The sequence below is a fragment of the Sturnira hondurensis genome, unplaced genomic scaffold (genome assembly GCF_014824575.4).
Source record: "Sturnira hondurensis isolate 20B ecotype Veracruz unplaced genomic scaffold, ASM1482457v3 Scaffold0004068, whole genome shotgun sequence".
In the NCBI taxonomy this organism is placed as follows: Eukaryota; Metazoa; Chordata; class Mammalia; order Chiroptera; family Phyllostomidae; genus Sturnira; species Sturnira hondurensis.
In genome coordinates this window covers 5,009,372-5,029,103 of record NW_028076699.1, presented here as the reverse complement: position 1 = coordinate 5,029,103, position 19,732 = coordinate 5,009,372, and the positions used below count along the sequence as shown (strand labels likewise).

The 19,732-nt window shown below is 47.0% G+C and overlaps 1 protein-coding gene across 1 annotated transcript in view; it reads right to left on the bottom strand.

The window, feature by feature from the left end:
- Positions 1-19,439, bottom strand: part of GLIS1 (GLIS family zinc finger 1) — a 211,039-nt gene extending 191,600 nt beyond the window's left edge. Inside the window, exons 1-2 of the mRNA XM_037043225.1 lie at positions 19,407-19,439; positions 18,141-18,438 (exon numbers count right to left, since the gene is read on the bottom strand). Of these exons, the coding sequence (XP_036899120.1) occupies positions 18,141-18,396 (256 nt within the window). The 5' untranslated portion in view covers positions 18,397-18,438; positions 19,407-19,439. The remainder of the gene's footprint in view (positions 1-18,140; positions 18,439-19,406) is intronic.
- Positions 19,440-19,732: the final 293 nt, after the last annotated feature.

Genomic DNA, 19,732 nt, shown 5'->3' with positions numbered 1-19,732 from the left:
TAAAATCAAGGATACTCTCAGAAAACAGATCAAAAGACAAAGACAATAAGAAAATTAGAAGATCAATACAGAAAGTAAAACATGCAACTAGTGGAGTTTCCAGAAAGAGACAGTGGAGAAATGGTATACCAAGAAATAATTCCAGGAACCAATACACAAACATATTTAGAACTAAAGGTCATGAATCTCCAGAAACAAAGGAGCCACCAAGCAGCCAGTCCAATTAATGGGGGGAGAAATCCACATTAAGGCCCAGCACTAGGAATTTTTGGAAAACCAGGGATAGAGAGAACATCTAGACTATTCTAAAAAATAGAGGGAGGGGGGGTCACGAATCTATGCAAAGATCTACAGGGGGTGGGATGGGATGGGAGTAATAGACAGAATACTGTACTTAAAAAAATAACTAAATAATTTTTTTTAAAAAGAATCTATGCAAAGATCAGGAATCAGCATGGTATTGAACTTCACAACAGCAATGAGGGAAGCTCAAAGACAATGGAACAATGTTCTTAAAATTATTTACAAGATCAGCTCTGAAGCCAGACAGCCTGAGTTCAAATCCTGCCCTGCCGATTACTAGCTGTGTGACTATAGCCAAGTTACTTAACCTCACTGGGTCTCCGTTTCCTCATCTGCAAAACGAACATAGGAATAGCCTCTACCACCCACTGCAATGCATCGTGAGGAGGCGTGAATCCGTGTAGAGCACTCAGAACTGTGTCTGGCCTGTGGTAATAAGCACTTGAAGATTAGTTGTCATTATTAAAATTCTCCAGCCACAGTGTACATCAGCAATTAGACACTTTTAAGACAAACATCCCTACTTAACTTGCTTACAAAGTCATAGGAGGATGTGCTCCAGTAAATTATAGAGTTAAACCAAGGAAAAGGGAAATACAATGCCGAGGACATGGGCCCTTTTTTTTGCAGGCCCAGCACCTGAACGCCTTCTTTCAAACAGGCAAACGTACTCACCTTAAAAGGCAACTCCCCACCCCCACTCAACTCCACACCAACACACACACACAGGCTGAAAACACACACAGAGGTGGAAAAAGGTCAGGTCCTCACATTTTTGGTCTTTGCTCATATCGCCCTATCACGACCGCATTATAAACAGTACTCCCCCTCAATACCACTTTTTCTCCATAGTGGGCACTATCATTTATAAACTAACCTGTGCCTTCCTCCTCTAGAACATAAGTTTCACGAGTACAGGAATTGTGGCCTGTTCGCTTGTTCTCTCACCCTCTACCAGAGTGCCTAGCTCACAGCAGGTGCTCAATGAAAACATTCCTGAACAAAGGAACTATACGGTTTCCAGCTTCTGGCCTTGGCTCTGCCTGTTAGAAGCATCCACCCAGAACACGATTCGGGGCGGGGGGGACTCAAGTCCATCTGCACAGGTAAAAACAGAGAAGCCAACGATGGGCAGTGGTGACCAGGGATGTGGCTCTATTGCCAGTGTCTGGCACCAATTGTCACCATGCATTTTCAACACACAGCCCTGTGGCAGGATTTGAGGTAAAATTCTAGGCTATGTAGCTTCCAAGCCTGGTTCTGTTTCTAGGAAATTTTGAGAGCCATTCAGCATCCTTGTAATAATATCTCTTCTCCACTTAAATCAGCCAGAGTAAGTGATACAAGTATGAGTCAGGAAATGGGGGATTCTACAAAAGACAGCGTCAAAAAGAATCTCCAGAGGTCGGCCGTGCCGGGGAAATGCCTCCTCCTCGTCTGGGATGCAGGAGACACAGAGCTACGATAACCTGATGCATTTGAGCATTTAGAAAACCGAAGATGGTCATTTGACAAAACTTACGGGATATTAGAAGAAAATGGTGGTAACTACTTAAATATAAAATTATGCAAATTTTAAAAGAGGCCATATTTAGTCCCAGGAAAACAAAAGGTCATACCTCTAAGGAAAAGTTCCTATAGTGCATGACTTGATTCAACATCCTGTTCCAATAATAATCACTATGCTGAAAAAAAAGATGCTATAGAAACAATTTATCATTACCCCACTCCCATCCAACCGGCTCTGTGCCTTTTAAAACCCAGTCTGCAGACTTGCTGCCCTGTGATGTCTATGGCAGTTCCTTTAACTGTTTGGCTCATTCTTAGATCATAAAACATCTTCCAGACAGTTTCTGTCCCAAGAACAGTCTCAGTTCAATACTTAAGATGTCCCATCAGATTAATAATCTCAACTCCAAACGTCATTTGCAGTCAAGTCTCTCCCATACCCCAGCTCCGGCCTGCCTCAGGCTGGGGACCCTGGGCAGGGTGGAAGGGCAATGTCTCCAGTCCCCTCTGTCAGCTGGAGTGGCAGGAAGGAGCTCCCTTGCCAGGTACTATGGCAGCTCTCTGGGCTCAGATGTCAAATGCACTTCAGGTTCCTGGGAGAGATCCCCCCATTGTCAGGCACCCCCACTGAGCTATATCCCATGGGACACCTCCAATCTCTCATACCCCTGCCTGGCAGGAAGCCCTCTTGGGCAGGGTGGGTAGCTCTGAAAACAGCTGCCAGGTGAGCCCACTGGGACACAGCCCTCTGCCCCATCGCTGTGCAACAGTGCAGCTGCCTCTCTGCACGCTGCCACAGGGTGGGGGCTCCGGCCACAGCTTTCAGCTCTGACTCCTGCAGCATCACAGGGACTGTGCCCAGCTCTCTGGGTGGGCCTCTCAGAGCCGCTCTCACTTGAGTGAAGAGAAGGCACTACTGGTGGGGCAGAGCTCCCAGCCTGCTCACAGCCCTCTCTTTGGTCTCTTCCATCTCAACCTTTTTACACTGTCAAAGTGTATGCTGGGTGAAGATCTAAAAAACAGAGTTTGGTTTAGGCACCTAAGATCCCACTTTAGAAGGCAGCATCCAATGCCTATTGTCAATACTCACTGTCTTGGGGCCCAGCCAAGAGAGCAAATCCCTGCAGTGGAATCCTGTTACACACAGTCTGGCCAGAGCACTGGCCTAAGCAAAGACCTGTGCTGCGACCAGAGCAGGAAGGAGGGGAGGAGCAGTGCCAGTGGAATAAGAACTGGGGTGCAGGTAGGGTCTATCCTAACAAGGATCCGGTACACAGTGAGTGCAACTGGCCCAGAAACAGCAGCACAGGTCTTACTCAGAGCCCATGCAGCACAGTGGGTAGGGCTTCACTGCCACCAGCAAGTCACTTGCTTCCTCTGGTCTGTTTCCTCATCTGCAAACCAGGAGTGACAGTAACTCACTCACAAAGTTGTTGGAGGATTACAGGAACTGCGGTTATGATGTGCTTGGAGCATGACTAAGGCCATGGGAAGCAGCTTGTTTAGCTATTATTGTTTTTATTTTTGTAACTGAGACCGATGGGAAAACAGTACTAGAAAAAGACAACTAAATGGCGTGAAGGCAGGGCCCCCACACTGCAGAGGTCCCGCACAGACAGTGCAGAGCCGTGCCCTCGGGAGGAGGGCATCCCAGGGGTTCTGGCTGAAGGCAGCTGCCTTCAGTTCGACAATGGAGGAGCAACTCTCCCTAAAGTATTATAGCACAGGTGATTTAAAAACCATGTTTGGCATTATTTTACTAAAAATGAGAATTTATTTTTAGAATGTTAATAAAACAAGCTCCCCAAAATAGTAACAAGAGAAAAAACACAAGACTTGGTGAATGACAAAAGGAAAAAAAGCAATAAAAGAAATGACAAAGGAAAAATTACTACATAAAAAATTTTTCAGCTCAGTGGATTGAGTGCGGGCCTGCGAACCACATGATCGTGGTTCGATTCCCAGTCAGGGCACATGCCTGGGTTGCGGGCCAGTTCCTGGCAGGGGACACACCAGAGGCAACCATACGTTGATATTTCTCTCTTTCGCTCTCCTTCCTTTCTCCTCTAAAGATAAATAAATAAAATCTAGAAAAAAATTAAAATTTTTTTTTCAGTTTTTGTTTCAAAATCATCATTAAAAACTTGTTTAAATAGAAGATTTATAAAAATATTAGCAACAAATATGAACAGAGCATTAATATTCCTTACTTAATTGAGCACTTTAAAAGATGTAAATTTTTTAATTTTGTAAGTAAAATTTCAGACCCCAAGATAAACACCAGCATGCAAAAGAGGAGCTATGGACTCTGAATCATCACACATGCTGCACCTGTACACATTCAACTACACTAGTTCAGAAATATAAAGTGACATGACAACCAGATGTCATTTCCACCTTCCAATTAGGAAATTATTTCAGAACACTGGTGAAGATGCAGAAAAGGAAATCCTCTAACACTGCCTGCAGCTGTGAAAATTTGTGCAGCCTTCTAAAGAGTGATTTGATAACGTGTCAAATGTTACTACCCTTTAGCCCAGTAATTATCATTTCTGGAAATCTACCCTAAGAAATAATCAGAGATGCAAATCAAGATGCCTGCGTAAAGAGAGTCACCGCAGCATTATCAATACTCAGGGAGAGGCGGAAAAACCCTAAGCATTATGCAGGTACAAGCTATTTACATACATATTTGTCTGTGTGAGCATAAACAATGCCTGAGAGGCCGGACAACGTCCCAGCTGGCACGTCTGTCCGCCTGCCCCCTGGACTGGATGCTCCCCAAGGCAGAGGCCAGGCCTGGGTTACACTTATTTCTACAGAGACTGGCATACATAGAATCTAGCAGAGGATATAGGTCTCCAGGAAATGTTTACTGAACAAATGAATAAATTAAGGAATGGAATTCTAGACCAGCACTAGAATATCATTCTTTAATTAGGCTAGACTAGCTCAACCAAACTTTCTGTGGTGAAAAAAAATGTTCTATATTTGCTCTGTCCAATATGGTAGCCACTGGGCCACATGCTAGTATGACTGAGGGGCCAAAACTCTTAATTAATTGATTGATTAATTGTATTGTGAATTAATTAATTCTAGTAATTTAAATGTAAAACGCTCTAAGTTCTCCCATAAGAACATATACACGTACTGTGTAGATCACAGTGTTACACAAGAGGATCAATTTTAAAAAAGAAGTGATCCAGTGCCTTGCAGGCCTCAACATGATCACTGCAGGATACTAAAAATGAGGAGGAGGAGCCCGCCCTCTTCGCCCACCCCCCCCACACTTCGTCAGTATCACACAATGGAAATTTACCTGCCTCCTGAACCCCTAGCAAATAGCTCTGTGGTATTCTGAGTGCATAAGCAACCACAGCCACGGAGAGAATGGTAAGTTTGGGGGAGAGAATGAAAGTTTGGGGAAAGAGGAAAGAGAGAAGTGTGAGGCTGGGGCAGGAGAGACTCAGAAGATTTTGCACAAGGCAAGCTCTTACCTTATATTGCCAGAGACAAGGAGAGAGGGCACCCCTCCCAGAGGGGAGCTTAAGCCAGCAGGAACGAGCTGGCAACAGGCACAAGAGAAGGGCTGGCTAACCCAAGCGGCTCCACCGCCAGCGTCCTGCAGAGGGCTGCTCTGCACATCTGAGTTCCCATTGTCCCAGCAGCCCAGCAGTCAGCCCTTTCCCACCCTGACCTCACTAATTCTCACCAGCCTCTCAAGGGAAGCTAGCTAGCAGACATCTCCATTTTATAAACCGGACAACCAAGGCTCAGTGAGATTGTCTGAGGTCATGAGGCTCTGACTGGCTGGAGCCCAGGTGTCTGCTTTGGACAGTGAGCCAGGTGGTAAGGTGCCGAAGCTGTACAGAGGAGGGCAAGGACCGGACAGGCTGGGAACACTCTCCCAGCCTCCACCTGCCCTCCAGACTGCAAGCTCTGTGCAGGTGAGGGCTCTGCTGTCAACCCATGTCAGTGTCCCAGGGCCTGGCCCAGTACCTGGGACACAGCAGCCTATTCAGAACATATTGATGAATAAACTAAGCAACAACCACACCAGGGGCGGCCCTGCCCATTTTCAGATATTTTCCACACTTCACTCTGTATGCTTCTGACAATTGTCGAGCAGGGACCGTCCTCACCACTTTACAAATGGGAAACCGAGGCTGAGAAGTACAGGGCCACTATGGGTTGCTGTCCTGAAAATCTGCTTGGGGAGCTCACGCAGGAAGCTCACCTTGCCTGGAGAGGGACAGATTGATTCCCCTGAGGCCCTGAGTTCCTTCTGTTCTCTGGGCCACACCCCCTCCACCAGTCAGAGATTCATTCATCATAGACACTGCTCCAAAGAGCCCACAGTCTCATTGGTGAGGAACGCATGGAGCCAAGCATCTCTAATACTGACTGCTCAGTGAGAGAAAAGGGACAAAGAGCAGTCAGAAAACGAAGGAGGGAAATGGTAATTTCTTGACTATGATGAATGGGTAAGATTGGACTTAAGGCCGCAGAAGTGCCGAGGACCTAAGGGAAGGCCCATGGAGGAGGTGGGAAAGGGCAGGCTCCTGGAGTCAGACAGGCCTGCAACTCCCACCTATCAGCTCTAGAACCGTGGGCAGGTTATTTAACCTCTCTGGACCTCAGTTTTTCTCATCTGTAAAATGAGGCTGATGACACTCCCCCCCGACACACACACAGAGTAAATATAGGAAGAATTAAATGGCTTAACAGGGTATCTACACACAGCAAGGTCCAACAAATGGAAGTCACTGTGGCACCACAGAGGACCACCCATACGGGGAAGTGGGAAGCTGAACAAAAATGGCATCATACACTTGGGAGGTACAATCAAGATAACTCAGGTGGACATTAAAGTCGGAAGGCAAGTCCCAATACAATAAACCAGGGGTGGGAGGAGGAGGCCTGTGCCCTCCTGCCGGACACTGGAGCCATCACAGGCTGAGTGAGTGCCCTGAACTGACCCCAGGGCCAGAACCTGTCAGACAGCTATACTGAGGCAGCCCACACCCTTCTTGGCAAGGGACATGGCCCCTAACCTTCCCCTAGCCCTAAGCCAAGATGCCAGCCAGTCAAATTTGTGTCCTCCAGAGCTGGTATTAGAACCTCAGTCTGACTCCAAAATATACATTCTTTTAATTATACCAAGAAAAGAAAAAATAAGTCGGAGTGAGAGAACAGGGCACTGCAGTGGAGAGGCAAAACAGCATCAGATGAAGTCAGGCCTACAGACCTAGCTCCCGCTCTGCTCTCGGCAAGACCAGTAACAGCAGTTCGTCTTCATCACACGCCTACTACAAGCTAGCCCCCGAGCTAGGTGCCCTAGAGACACAGCAACCCTAGAAGATAGCAATTATCTCCATTTCATGCATTTCCTCCAAGAAGGTAAACAGGGCTCAGAGTTCAACGAACTTGCCCAAGGTCCAACAAGAGGGGTAATTAGGATCTGAAATCAGTTCTGACTCCAAAAGCCCTGTGGCCACCTTCCCACAAGTACCATGGCCTCTCTGAACCTTAGTCTTCCCATCTGTTAAAAGGAAGACTGGATGAACAATGACTTGGGTGGAGATTTCAGTTTACAAAGCTCAAACCACAACAGTGCCTGACGAGGAGACAGGAGGCCAATACCAACCCCGCCAGGTACTCTGTCCAAGCCTGTCCTAGAATGGGGATCCGGACTGTGTACCTCAATCTCCCCCCACCCAGGAGTGCTGTCGAGAGCTGGCTCCTGGCTCTCAGTTCCAATTCTTGGTCCAAGGTTCTTCATCTTAGAGAAGTCTGGGTCAGATGTGTTATAACCACCAATATCTGCTCTTTATGCCACAGGATGAGACATTGTACAGCACCTGAGACTTTGCCTAGAAGAGAGGGCAGGTGTGCAGTCACGCTAGGACAACCATCAGGCCCCTAGCTCCACCTGGCCTGGTCTGGCAGCTCTGAAGGTTTGCAACCAAGAATGGTCCATGGTCACTGAAGCCAACTCTTCCCAAGAAGGCAGGGAGAGAGGAGAGGGGAGGGGAGGGGAGGCCCAAATAGGTGAGAAGACTTGTCCACAGTTACCCTGCAAGCAAGCTTCAGACCTCATTTGTGAAGAGCCCCAAGGTGATGCTAGAAAGAAAATATGACTCTGTCTGCATGTGAGAACTCACCGCGCCTTTGTTGGAATCTTGTATATTCTGAGAGCTTACTGTGTGTTCAGCCTTGTGAAAAAAAGAACATAAAACTCAGCTCTTCCTTTGCAGGCTGTATGTTCCTTAACATCTGCTCTGAGCCAGGCCTTGTACTGGGCACATGGAGTACAGGGAGGATGAGACTCTGTCCCTGTCCTCAAGGGCATTTTAAGTAAATAAAAAATCACCACAGAGAATGACCAGTACTACAGTGGAAGGAGATGGGTTGTGGGTTCCAGAACTCCAGCAAAACCTGGCCTAAGAAGAAAGGGAAGGCATCTGGGAGGAGGTGGCACTTGAGTTGGGTCTTAAAGAATAAGTAGGAGTCTGGTGGCAAGGAAGGGAAGGAAGACCCTTCCAAAGGCTCTGTCTACCGACCATTTGCAGGGTAGCAACAACAGTAACAAAACCCCAGCATTAATCGAGCATTTTATCAGGTGCCAGTCTCTGTATCTAAGCACATACACGTACACGTATTAACGAATTTCATCCTCACAACAGCCTTTGGAGATCATTACTATTATTGCCCCCATTTTACAGATAGGGATATCGAGACCCAGAGAGCTCAATTATTTGCTCAATATCCCCAAGTTAGTACCAGGAGCCAGAATTTGAACCCAGTGGCCTGGTTCCACACCCACAGCCTAGGTGAGCACCCTCTATATGTCTGACACGTGTCCTTTGTGCCAGACCTGATACTCGGCGCAAGGGTACAAACACGAATGTTCGAACACTCACTATTTTCCAACTTGTTCTAAAAATAATTAAATCTAATGATTTAATGATGCAGAGTTGAACAAAAAGAAGGTCACAGAATGTAAGTACGGAAGGAGAAGTAAAGCGAAAACTCCAGGTCTGGAGCTGCACAAGGAAAAAGTCCGACGGGGCCTGAGAACAAGCCAAGCAAGCATCAGCTGGAGCCGGGGAAGCCTTGACTGCCAGGTAGAATGGCTCAGATCTCTGCCCCCGACCGAGGAGCTGCCAATCTATGAGCCAAGCCGCAGTTAAGGAGAGAGCATTAAAGCGGTGCCCCGAGACTGGGGAACAAGCCCATGTCTCTACAGATGGGTGAGTAGTGGGTAAAATACAAATCTATTTCAAAGAGCTCTTAAAAACTAGTAACTTTATTAGGCTAAAAACATAACTGCTATGATGTAGACAAGGGAAATATTTCTGCCCTTGCATTTAGAAAACTCGTATACCCCTGCTGTCAGGGATGGGAAGTAACAGAAAGGTTTTAAGCAAGGAATTCCTAGGATTTAAGGTCTGTTGCTCTCCACCCACCCCTATTCCCGCCTCTCCAAGCCCCAGGATCTGCTGGAAATCGACCATGGGAAGGCAGAAGAGGAGCCGGCCCTGGCGAGAAGGTCCAGTGCGGAGCTATTCTCACAAAGAGCGCTACATAAGTACAAATGACTGATCAATCATTTGGCCTCAGCGTGGGATTTGGTTAGAATTAAAGCCATCTGGCCGGGGGGGGGGGGGCCTTGGGGGCTGTCTGGGTGATGGGGGAGGAGACGAGCAGGCGGGAAAATGACCCACTCCCTCCCTCAAAAAGCATTGTTAAAATATAACGGGGGAAACAGTAAAGGCCCTGCTGTTATTTCAGCCTAAGCCACTTAATCCTTCAGCACATAAAGCAACTCATTTTATGACCTTTTCCCTTTAAAAAGTAAATCAGAAGACACTGCCTTGAATTCAGATATCTCTGAAACACACTACTCATCCCTCCCAGAGAAATATCTTGTTTCATAAACCTTCTTCGAGATACTTGAAACGGCAGATCATTAAATGCCTAGCTTTAGGCATCTGACATTCCAGAGAATTAATATTTAAACTTATTATGGGGGAAAAAAGAATTGAGTTTGGTTGAAGCATAAAATATTTAATAGTGTTCTCCAAATTAGAAACCCTATTTTGTTTCACACTGGAAATGCCAATGTTATTACCTGGGCTTTGCACTCAAATAAGATAAAATGCACAGGCGGTCTAGAGATTAAATACACAATTACAGCCGATTTCTCCAGAGAGAAGGGGCGTGAGACAGGTTTGGGGAGTGGAAGCGATTGAGTTTCATTTTTACGATATACTTAAAATTATATTATCATTCTCTGCCTGGAGGGTTGGGCTGGAGAGCGCTGAAGCTCCTTAACCACTGAAAACTGTGTCAACATCGATGAATCAATCCACAGAGGCCTGTTCACGGGTGCGGGAGGCCGCCTACGTCCTGAAATGGGCCTGCTGTCGGGCAGAGCCCTGTAACGTTCTCTCCTCGCTAGGACAAAAGTATTAAGTGGTTTGGGATAAAAATTAAGCTTCATTTGACACAGTGGAACCTGGCAGCCTTTGCCGGCACGTGTAATTTATTTACAGGGTTGGAAAGTCGGCAAAATACATCATCAGCTCTTACACAAACGTCTACTAGGTATTAAATACCCAAGCCTCAGAGAAGTAATTCATATAGTCCAGCAACGTTCCAAAATAAACCCAATCTCCAGCCCTCTGGAGAGCTTAAAACAGCAAATGGGATCTGTATTTTTTTAAGTCGGGTTTATAATACTCCCTGGTTTCTTGCTAAAGCCTTATTTTCCATCAAACCTGTTATTCAAAAACAAAAGTAACAATATCTGAAAGAGTAATCTTGTTGCTAAAAAGACACAAATAGGAAGAGGCTGGGCTACATTGCAACCAGGGACATCCTGACACTCCTACTGTCTCTTTCAGCCCCAGCCTACACACCCGAAGGCAGAGAATCCTTGGGCAATCAAGACTCCTGCAATTTCACCTTCAGGGGACATGTGATTTCTTGAGAATGTCCCCCCATAAACACCTGCCCTCATGCAAGGTCACAAACAAAAACCAGCAAGGAGGCCTTTTCTTTCTAAAGTGGGTCATTTGGCTCATTCATCATTGGATGCAAAAGACCCATTTCCCACAAACTCTCAAGTTCACTCTGATCTCTGGGCTATTCTCCCTCCCAAACCCTTCTTCATCCCACCAAGGGTTTAACGTGAAATTATTACTTAACAGATCTCAAACAACCATACCATGCCGATCTACATGCCAGGTGTGCTGGGGATCATGAGAAATTCTCTCCAGACAGATGTCTTCAGAAGTAGTGGAAGGGAGGCTGTGCCATCAGTGCCTGGGCCAGGAACCTCCACAAACTGCAAAGCCTCAAATAGGAACTAGAACCCACCTTAATCGATGGGGGCGGGGGGGTGTCACAGCTTCTGAGAAGGGGTGCTTCTAGGGGGCCCCTCCATAGCCTCAGAGAGTACTTGCCTGAGAACCCCATGTCACAACTGGGAACCACTGTCCTTCCCCATTTCTGTAGTAGGGCAGTGGGGAGAACCCTAATGGGGTAGAGTCTCCCCTAAGAGTCACACCTAGGCCGGTGAGCTGAAACTCAGGAAGCACTACTTCGCAGAATGGCTATCTGGTCCAGCCTGTGGCCTTTTCCTGCCTTCCCCCCGCCCCCCATTTCAGGGCACACTCAACAACCACAGAGACTTCTTGCCACTCCTGGATTTTAAAGGCTACCCTTAACAGCACTGTGCTTGTGGGGGAAGTACCAGCTTTGCTGTCAGAGAGAGCTGGGTTCAATAACTACCTACATAGGGGGTGGCTACAAATTAAATAGTAGCTCATTATTAGGACAAATCACTTAACCTTTCCAAGCCTCAGTTCCCCCATCTGTAAAATTACCATAAGGACTTCTGTCCTCATAGAGTTGTTGTTATTCAATGCAATCACAGTTATAAAGTACCTGGCCTGGCACAAAGCAGGTACTCAGTGAAGGTTAGCTGACTTCCCTTTTTCTGCTCCTTCTGTGGTCAGCCCAGGGGTCAAGAGTTCCAAGGAGAGGTCAAGTCTGCAACCTGGCCTGGGACAATGGTAGCCTCTGCCCACACCCCAGGTCCTTACCGATCTTCCCAGCCCAGTTCCTGTGGAATCCTGGAGCATCAGAGCAGGAAGACACTCTGGATCTTCCTGTTGAATTGCTTCCCATTTTACAGATGCAGAAACCAAGGCTCAAAGCAAACGGCATGGCCCACATGCACTGAGGCTGTACAATGGCACATGTGTTTGCTCCAGCCAGGCTCAACCATAACCACCAAATAAATTCAGGCCACACAGGAAATGCATTATTCAGTTAGCAGGCTGAAGGTCTCCTCTCAGTGCATCTGACTCAAATGCTGACTTTGAAAACACGGCTCATAACGCTAACACAATCCACCTCAACCCGCCAGAAACTTTCTGAAGGAATAACCCTTTGGAGCTTCGGGGGAGGAGCGGGGAGGGGGAAAAACAGATGCTTTAAGTGACTTTAAACTGTAAGACCATTGGGTTATAGTTGTATTCTCTCCACCCTCACCCCATCCCAAGCCTCTGTTTTCTTTCAGTTTCTTATAAATAAAGTTTGAGAGACCAAAACAGCCACAAAATACCACCCCCCATTTTTTTGTCATTTGTTTTTGGTTTGGTGGGGTGGTTGGGGGTGTTTTTGGTGGTTTGTGTGTTCTGGGCTTTTTTTTCTTTTTGGTTTGTTTGTTTGTTTGTTTTGTTTTTTTGCTTTTCTTACTCAGTAACTCCACTATCAGTCCTGGACTTTGCTTCGAACGCTGAAAGCATTTTTTTTCTCATTGTAAACTATTAATTTGGGCAGCAGCTGTTGATAAACAAGAAGTCCGCTTTTAAACTGCTAGAATCATTAGCACAGGGAAGGCGAACAGCACAAATATTTCAGAGTGTGCTCTTTTTCCTGGCCTGGTACTACAGCTGTGCTCTCTGCAAAAGGCCGTTGAATTTTTCAAAGCCCACTGCAGAGTTTGTTTCATTTCTTCTCCCCCCTTGAACTAAGTTTCTTTGTTTCTTTAAACACAAAAATAAACTACCCCCTACCAAAGGAAACAACACAACTTTCTAGGTCTAAACTAATAGCAACTAAAATCTGTATTAGGAAAAATAATTAGCAAACCACACACTATAATTTAACTTTGAATATAATGACATATATAAGGTGAATTGGTTGAAATACCACCATATGGGCTTCAATACAGGGAATTATTTTCCAAGAAAAAGGAAAGAAAGAAGGGAAATTACCCTCTCTACACAAAAAGCCACAGCTAGCAAGAGTCACTAGTAAACTTACAAATAAAGTTGGTATTTATTTGCTTGTTTTTTTCCGTTAATCTCACCCAAAAATGGATGGCAAATCCCATTTCAAATTCTAGTTTCTCCCCCTTTTTCGGATGCTGGCCAAATGCCACAAAATAAAACCAAAGAAAATGATGATAATTATGCAACATTCAGAACAAAGAACATAAGAATATATTTTTAAATGATTCATTGTGCACTTATGCCTGTAATGAGATTTTAACGCACTGTAAAAATAAGTGCGCTGGCTCACTTAGCTTCTCACACAAAAGTAACGCAGGGAGATGAATAACTCAAACATGGGGCGGGTTTTCTTTTTCAGGAGGGTTTTCCTTTTCAGGAGACGAAGTGTCAGGGGAAACCACGAAGTATAAAGAAACCTATGTTTCCTAATCACAGACAGGGCAACACAGTCTATCGATATGATTCCACAGCTAAGCGGGTCCTGAGACCTCAGAAACGACTAAGCCTGAATGAAGTTACGATCACATAGGATGGTCCCTTTTCCACGTTGCACACCAAGTCTCAGCTTCTAGAGAGAGGGATGGCAAGATGAGGAGAGAAACTGTAGCCAAATAAGATTCTTAGGGCATCTCTGGGAATTACATTTCCACCATTTGCCCGTAAAAGACATGTCTGAGATGTAACTCTTAATGACTGTCGGCATAACGTGTTGCTATCTCACATGGGTACACACACATACATGTTTCTCTTTGTCTCGCTGAGCCTGACATTTGGCCAGCAGGTTTTTCTCCCCCTTATTTGAAATCTCAAGCACCGAAAAAATTTGGATCTGATTATTTTCGGATCACAGGACCAGCACTTTAAAATGGATGAAATGCAAGCAAATTGCCCACCAGAGCCAGAGGGGGTAAATGCTTTCAAAATAACTCATACCTTTCTGTTCCGGATGTGCTAGCCCCTCCAAGGCTTCCCCAGAACATCACAGTGGCTTCTGATTCAGAAGAAGCAGCTCCACCAGGTAACGCCACCAAACCGGCACATCTGCTCACCACCAGCAGCCCCTAATGTCCATGCACACACCTATGATTGCTTTCCTTTTTTGTTTTCCTTAAAAACCGTGTGTGTGTGTGTGTGTGTGTGTGTGTGTGTGTTCTAGCTTTACTTTAAGTTACAAACTTGACTCCTTTTCGGCATTTACAGCCATGTAGTAATGGCTGGTTACTAATGGCAGAGTCTACGTTTGTTGTATCATCAGCCACCTTTTTATTACAAGGACATGTCCCGTCTCAGTGCACAGTGGAAAGTGTCCAGCAAGTCTCTGAATTAAAAAGCGCACTTACTATCTGGTTTGGTCTGAGAACAGCAACTCTGGACAAACAGAATCATTTGGTAAACTAAGATGTTTTCTAACGATGGCATAGATACAACTTAACAATTTGCAAAGACTCAAGACAGAAAAAATACCAAAAGGAAAAATATTTTTAAAATTCTCTGGGAACGACCGGGAGGCCCTGGTGAACACCAGCTCTCGGCCAACAACACACACATGCAGAAGGAACAAGTTGTAGAACCAGAAATGCACACTGGGAATAGGCAACCTTGAATACTGCCACTTACTGCCTGTAGCTTTGAGCACGTCCTTGAACCTTAACGTCTTCATCCATAAAATGGGAATCGTAGTAATGAGAGCCAGTATTTGCCCAGCACTCTACGTCTGAAGCGCTCCCACGTCTGCTCCCCCCAAACAGCCCACGAGGTAGGCAGAGCACAGCTGACTTGAGGGCAGACGAGACAGTGTGTGGGAACACACACTGAACATTGTAAAGCTCTATGCATGGGAAACAAGAGTCATCAGGCCATCACCACAAAGTCGACCGCCTCCGTAAAGCCCAGATGTTTACCTTCTTTCCTTGACAGGACTTCCAAAAGCAGAGTGTCGGGTGTTTAATAGTAAAAAAGAAAAACACAGCATCTGGTAATTTGGCCTTTCCAGCTGTTTGGAATCTGGATAAACGGGACTCTGCCATAAACAGATCGTGATTCTTACTGTAAATGATGATAATGTTAGTCCATGACGCTGCACCATCCCCGGTGCCTCCTGACTCCAGATCTGGAAACACAGAGGACCTCAACATTTATGGACAAACTGCGGGCATTCAAGACCTTGCTCCCTTCCTCAGCATGGGGTCTGCCATGGGCAGAAGGCAGATCATCTGAAACCTGATTCCAGACCAAGCAATACTGTCTCCGCTCACTGGGCAGCGGTGGCCACAAAAGACCTGAAGCTCGGCTCCTCTCAGCTTCCCCTGGCTAGCATACCAGTTAGTGCTCTTCCCATTCAACATTTTAAAAATCAAACCTTTCTCTCCCTTTTGGCCCTATCCCCTTTAGCTCAAGTATCACTGACTCTAGCAAGGTGCCCTGCCTGAATTACTTTAAAAAAAAATCCTTCTACCTTTCTAATAAAGCATTCTTACAACCATTGTTTCATTTACCCTGGGAGGCAAGCATTATTACCTCTCATGCAAATAAAAAACAGAAATTGACCTGATGCACCAAGGTTGTCGGTTTGATCCCTGGTCAGGGCACATACAGGAATCAACCAATGAATGCATCAATAAGTAGAACAACAAATCAATGTTTCTCTCTTCCTCCATTCCCCTCTCACTCTAAAATCAATAAATAATAAAAATTTTAAAAGGACATTTAACACATTTCAAGAGTAAATTTCCCAAATAATTAGGCACCGAGGCAGGCCTTCTACTATCGCTTCTACGATCACTTCTATGTATCACTAACGCTCTCCTCAGTCTTCAGTCTTCACTCTAAAAGTGAATCCCCCGGTAGATTTACAAATGAGCAAACTAAGGCTCAGAGAGTGAAATAACTTCCCCCAAGGTCCCACAGATCGTCCGTGGCAGGGTCTAACAATTTCCAGCACAGTCAATAAATATTTTTCAATTGGTATTTCTATCTGTCTGTTTCCAATAAGCCTCAGATTTGCAGCCAACACGAAACATTCAAAGGGTTACATGGTCTGGGGAATATTTTGGTGGGACTAAGGGCAATAACAAAGTGCCGCTTCCTTAAGGCGCTCAAACCAAAGCTCTGGTTTTCTCTCAGGCCACTTTCTGACCCAGACCAACAGAGGCCGGGGCAGAAACCTCTAGAAACCTCTTCAAGCCCAAGTCCACGAGTAATGGGTTGGCTAGAAAATCCGACCCAGACCTACTGGGTAGCCTGTTACATATGAGACACTTCTCTACCCTCAGGCCTCAGTTTCTTCATCTTTCAAATGGGTGTGATAAATCCTACCCCAGCAGTCTGGCAGAAGGTTCTGAAGAAAACCATTTAGAAGCATCTTACAAAAATCGTAACCAGGAAGATTATCTCACGGTACAAAGAAAGAGTTTTTTCCTCCCAACTCTTTATCCTGTGTCCTTTCCAAATACAACCCTAACTGAAAGATATATCTTAGACACTGGGGAAAAATGTGTGGATAAAAATAATTGGGGTTTGGAGGAATGGAAGTGGAAGATCGTACTCCAAGCATCTAGATGAAAGGTCTCTAACCACAGCGTGGAACAAAGGCTGTGTTTGACAGGCATTCACTAGGTCTGCAAAGACTCCATCTTCAGAGGGCAACCATGATTTTTTTAAAACCCGAAACATTGCAGGAGCATATCTGTCTGAGGGAGGACTGTGTATGAAGAGGGCAAGCCTGGGAGCAGAGGGCAGCAAGCATGGCTCACGTCTTGCCACACAGCATTTCCGTCTCTCTCTCACTAGTACAAGAGAGCCTCGTAAGTGTGACCCAGCATTAACTCCCTAAAGGTGGTTTTCTGTGTCTTCCCTCTAAAATATGATCTCTGTGTCTTGGAAAAGAGACTGACATTTAAAACAACAAGAAATAGCTCCCTCCTACAACGTCAGGTGTTTTCATTAAAAAGGGGGAAAAAAAACTTTACATGTATTTCATCTGGCCAGTCCCTGAATTGGGAAGTTGGGTATTTTTTACCCAGAAGAAGCTCTCTACAAGTAAGCTGCCCTGCCTTTTCTAAGTCGTTGGAGCTGATGCTAAAGGCCTGATAAAACAAACTGTTTTTGTCTTCCTTGAGAAACCTCTGGAAATAGAACCAAGAGGCCTCAAACGCCAAAATAATGAAAGCCCGAAGCCTTGGTTTTTTTTCTCCCAGAGGGAAAAAAGGGTGGGTGGGGAGTGGGGGCACAATGCCTTAACAATTTCCCCAATTTCTAGTTAATTATCTGTCAGCATGAAGCTTATAAATAATGGTTCAACAATAATTAACTGTGATGAACACAGGCTCGGGAGAACCCTGCCATCATCGCCAACTTAGAGCCCATCAGCTGTACTTGGGCCTCTATCTCCCACCCACTGGCCTCACTGAGCAGAGCAAGAGTATCTACCAAAGGCACTTTCTACCAAAGGCTGTGCTTCTGAAACTTCAAGTACAGAAGAGCCATTTTTCAAGTCAGAACTTGACTCAGGCTCTATCATAGATTCATAAAATTTTCCATCAGGAATCCAGAAATCATCTGGTATAACTAATTCCTTTCTCGACAGATAGGGAAACTGAGATCCCACGAGGGGAAAGGTCTTGCTGAAGCCCCTTCTGGTTTTTGTTAAATAGGGAAATTGGAATACTTCAAAAAATGCCTTCACCCAGCTCAGAGAGGCAGACCCTGCAGTGGCTGGCTACTCAACCCAATAATAAGATTTTGACAAATTTCACACAACTTTTATCAGAAACAAAAATAAGCAAAATTATGTAATCTGACGTTTTCTAGACACGGTTCCCCAAAATAGGCTTACTGAGTTTAAAACAGGCATCGCTTCAGAGTGACAAGCTAGTACCAAACAAATGGAGAGAAACTGATGACCTCGGAGGAAGTTCCACCAAGTTCTACCGCGGATTCCCACAAGGGAGGTGGTGGTGACACCGGGCAACCAAATCTTTCCACACTCGCTGCCCCGCACGATGGCAGGGCCAGACTTACCCTTTCCCGCGGTGGCCTTGGACGGCCCATAGTCTCGGGGGCTCCGGGGCCGGAGGAGGTCGTGAGCGCGAGGGGGTGGCACCGTCGGCCGGGGCAGCAGGTCACGACGATCCACATCCCCGCAGCCACTACCGCTCACAGTGACCCTAAAGGCCATGTGTGCGCCAAGGCCTGCGGGCCCACGGCCGGGACCGGGAGCACCGGGTGCCTCCTTCGGCCTCTTGTCTGAGTGGGCTTCGGCCACCTCGCAGTGCATGGCGCTGGAGCGGGGCGCACAGACAGGGGTCACGTCGGGCTCCTGGGGTGAGAAAACAGCACAAGAGCATTAGAATGAGGGGAGCCCTTCTTGTCCTGGGGCTGAGGTTTGAGCAGATCACCACCACCCCTCAGTTTATTCCTCCCTGTAAAATGGGCTAGCTCCACACACTTCGCCGAACCTGACAAACCCACCTGATCCTACGCAGGCGCGGCTCGCACTTTCTTCCCTGGCAAGCAGCGGGTCCCAGCCAGCAGCTGCCACAGATTATTCCCAGAAGCCTCTACACCTCACACCAAATATGCCTCCCTCGAGACCAGCCCTCCTAAGAGGAATGGGGAAACAGAGGCCTGGAGAAGGGAGGGTGCTTGTGTGGCACCCGGTGAAATTGCAAGTGACCAGCAAGGAGGATTCCTGGGGCAGGGTCTGGCCCCTCGGGCGTTCCGCGACTAGGCTGTGCGCAGGGATCGCGGACTGCGCACTCACGGATCCCAGGTGCAGACCCTCCGAGATTCACCTCCCACCACCCAAGACTGGGAAATCCCAAAATTGGGTATCCTAATAGGAGTCCGAGGATGGGCGCTCACTCCCGTGAGGCAAACCCATCACAGGCACACCGAGATTCGCACACTGCTACACGCGGCCGAGAACTGAGCCCCTTGCGCTCACAAAGTCAGTAGCTCCCATGCACGCACATTCCCACGCACACCACACCCCCCCGCAACTGCACATTCGGTGACACAACTACCACACAAACTACTCTTTCATTCATCCTCTCGGACACTGAGCAACACTAGCAGCCGCGGGGTCTCACACTCCACACTCGCACTCTGAGTCCCCCTCCAGAGAGTCTACTGGAACGAGGGCCCGGGAACCCCCAAACTCTCCTTCCCCCTTTGGTACTACCCGCGCCACCCCAAAGCTCTTCAGATTTGAGCGTCGCTGGAACAGCAGCCCCGGGATCTCTGGCCCAGGCATCCGGCCCCTCCCCGTGCCGATCCTCCTCTCACCTCGCACCGGCGGCAGCAGCAGCTCGCGGGGCTCACCGCTCGCCGCGCCTCTACTGGCGCCGCAACCCCCGCAGCAGCGGCTGCAGCAGCGCAGCGTCCTGCGGGGCGGCACCCGAGGGTGGGGAAGGGGGCGGGGCTAAAGTCTGCCCGACAACCATTCTGGCCACTGTCTCATTGAGGCTGCCCCGTCAAGACCAATTGTGTCTCGAGGGTGGGGTCTCCTCACTTGGGAGGGGCCTGGGCGGGGCTCCGCAGAGCGTTTGACAGGCCTTAGCAACCAGAGCCCAGCTCTGCCCGCCGCCCTGCCGCCAAAGAGTGGGCCAGGC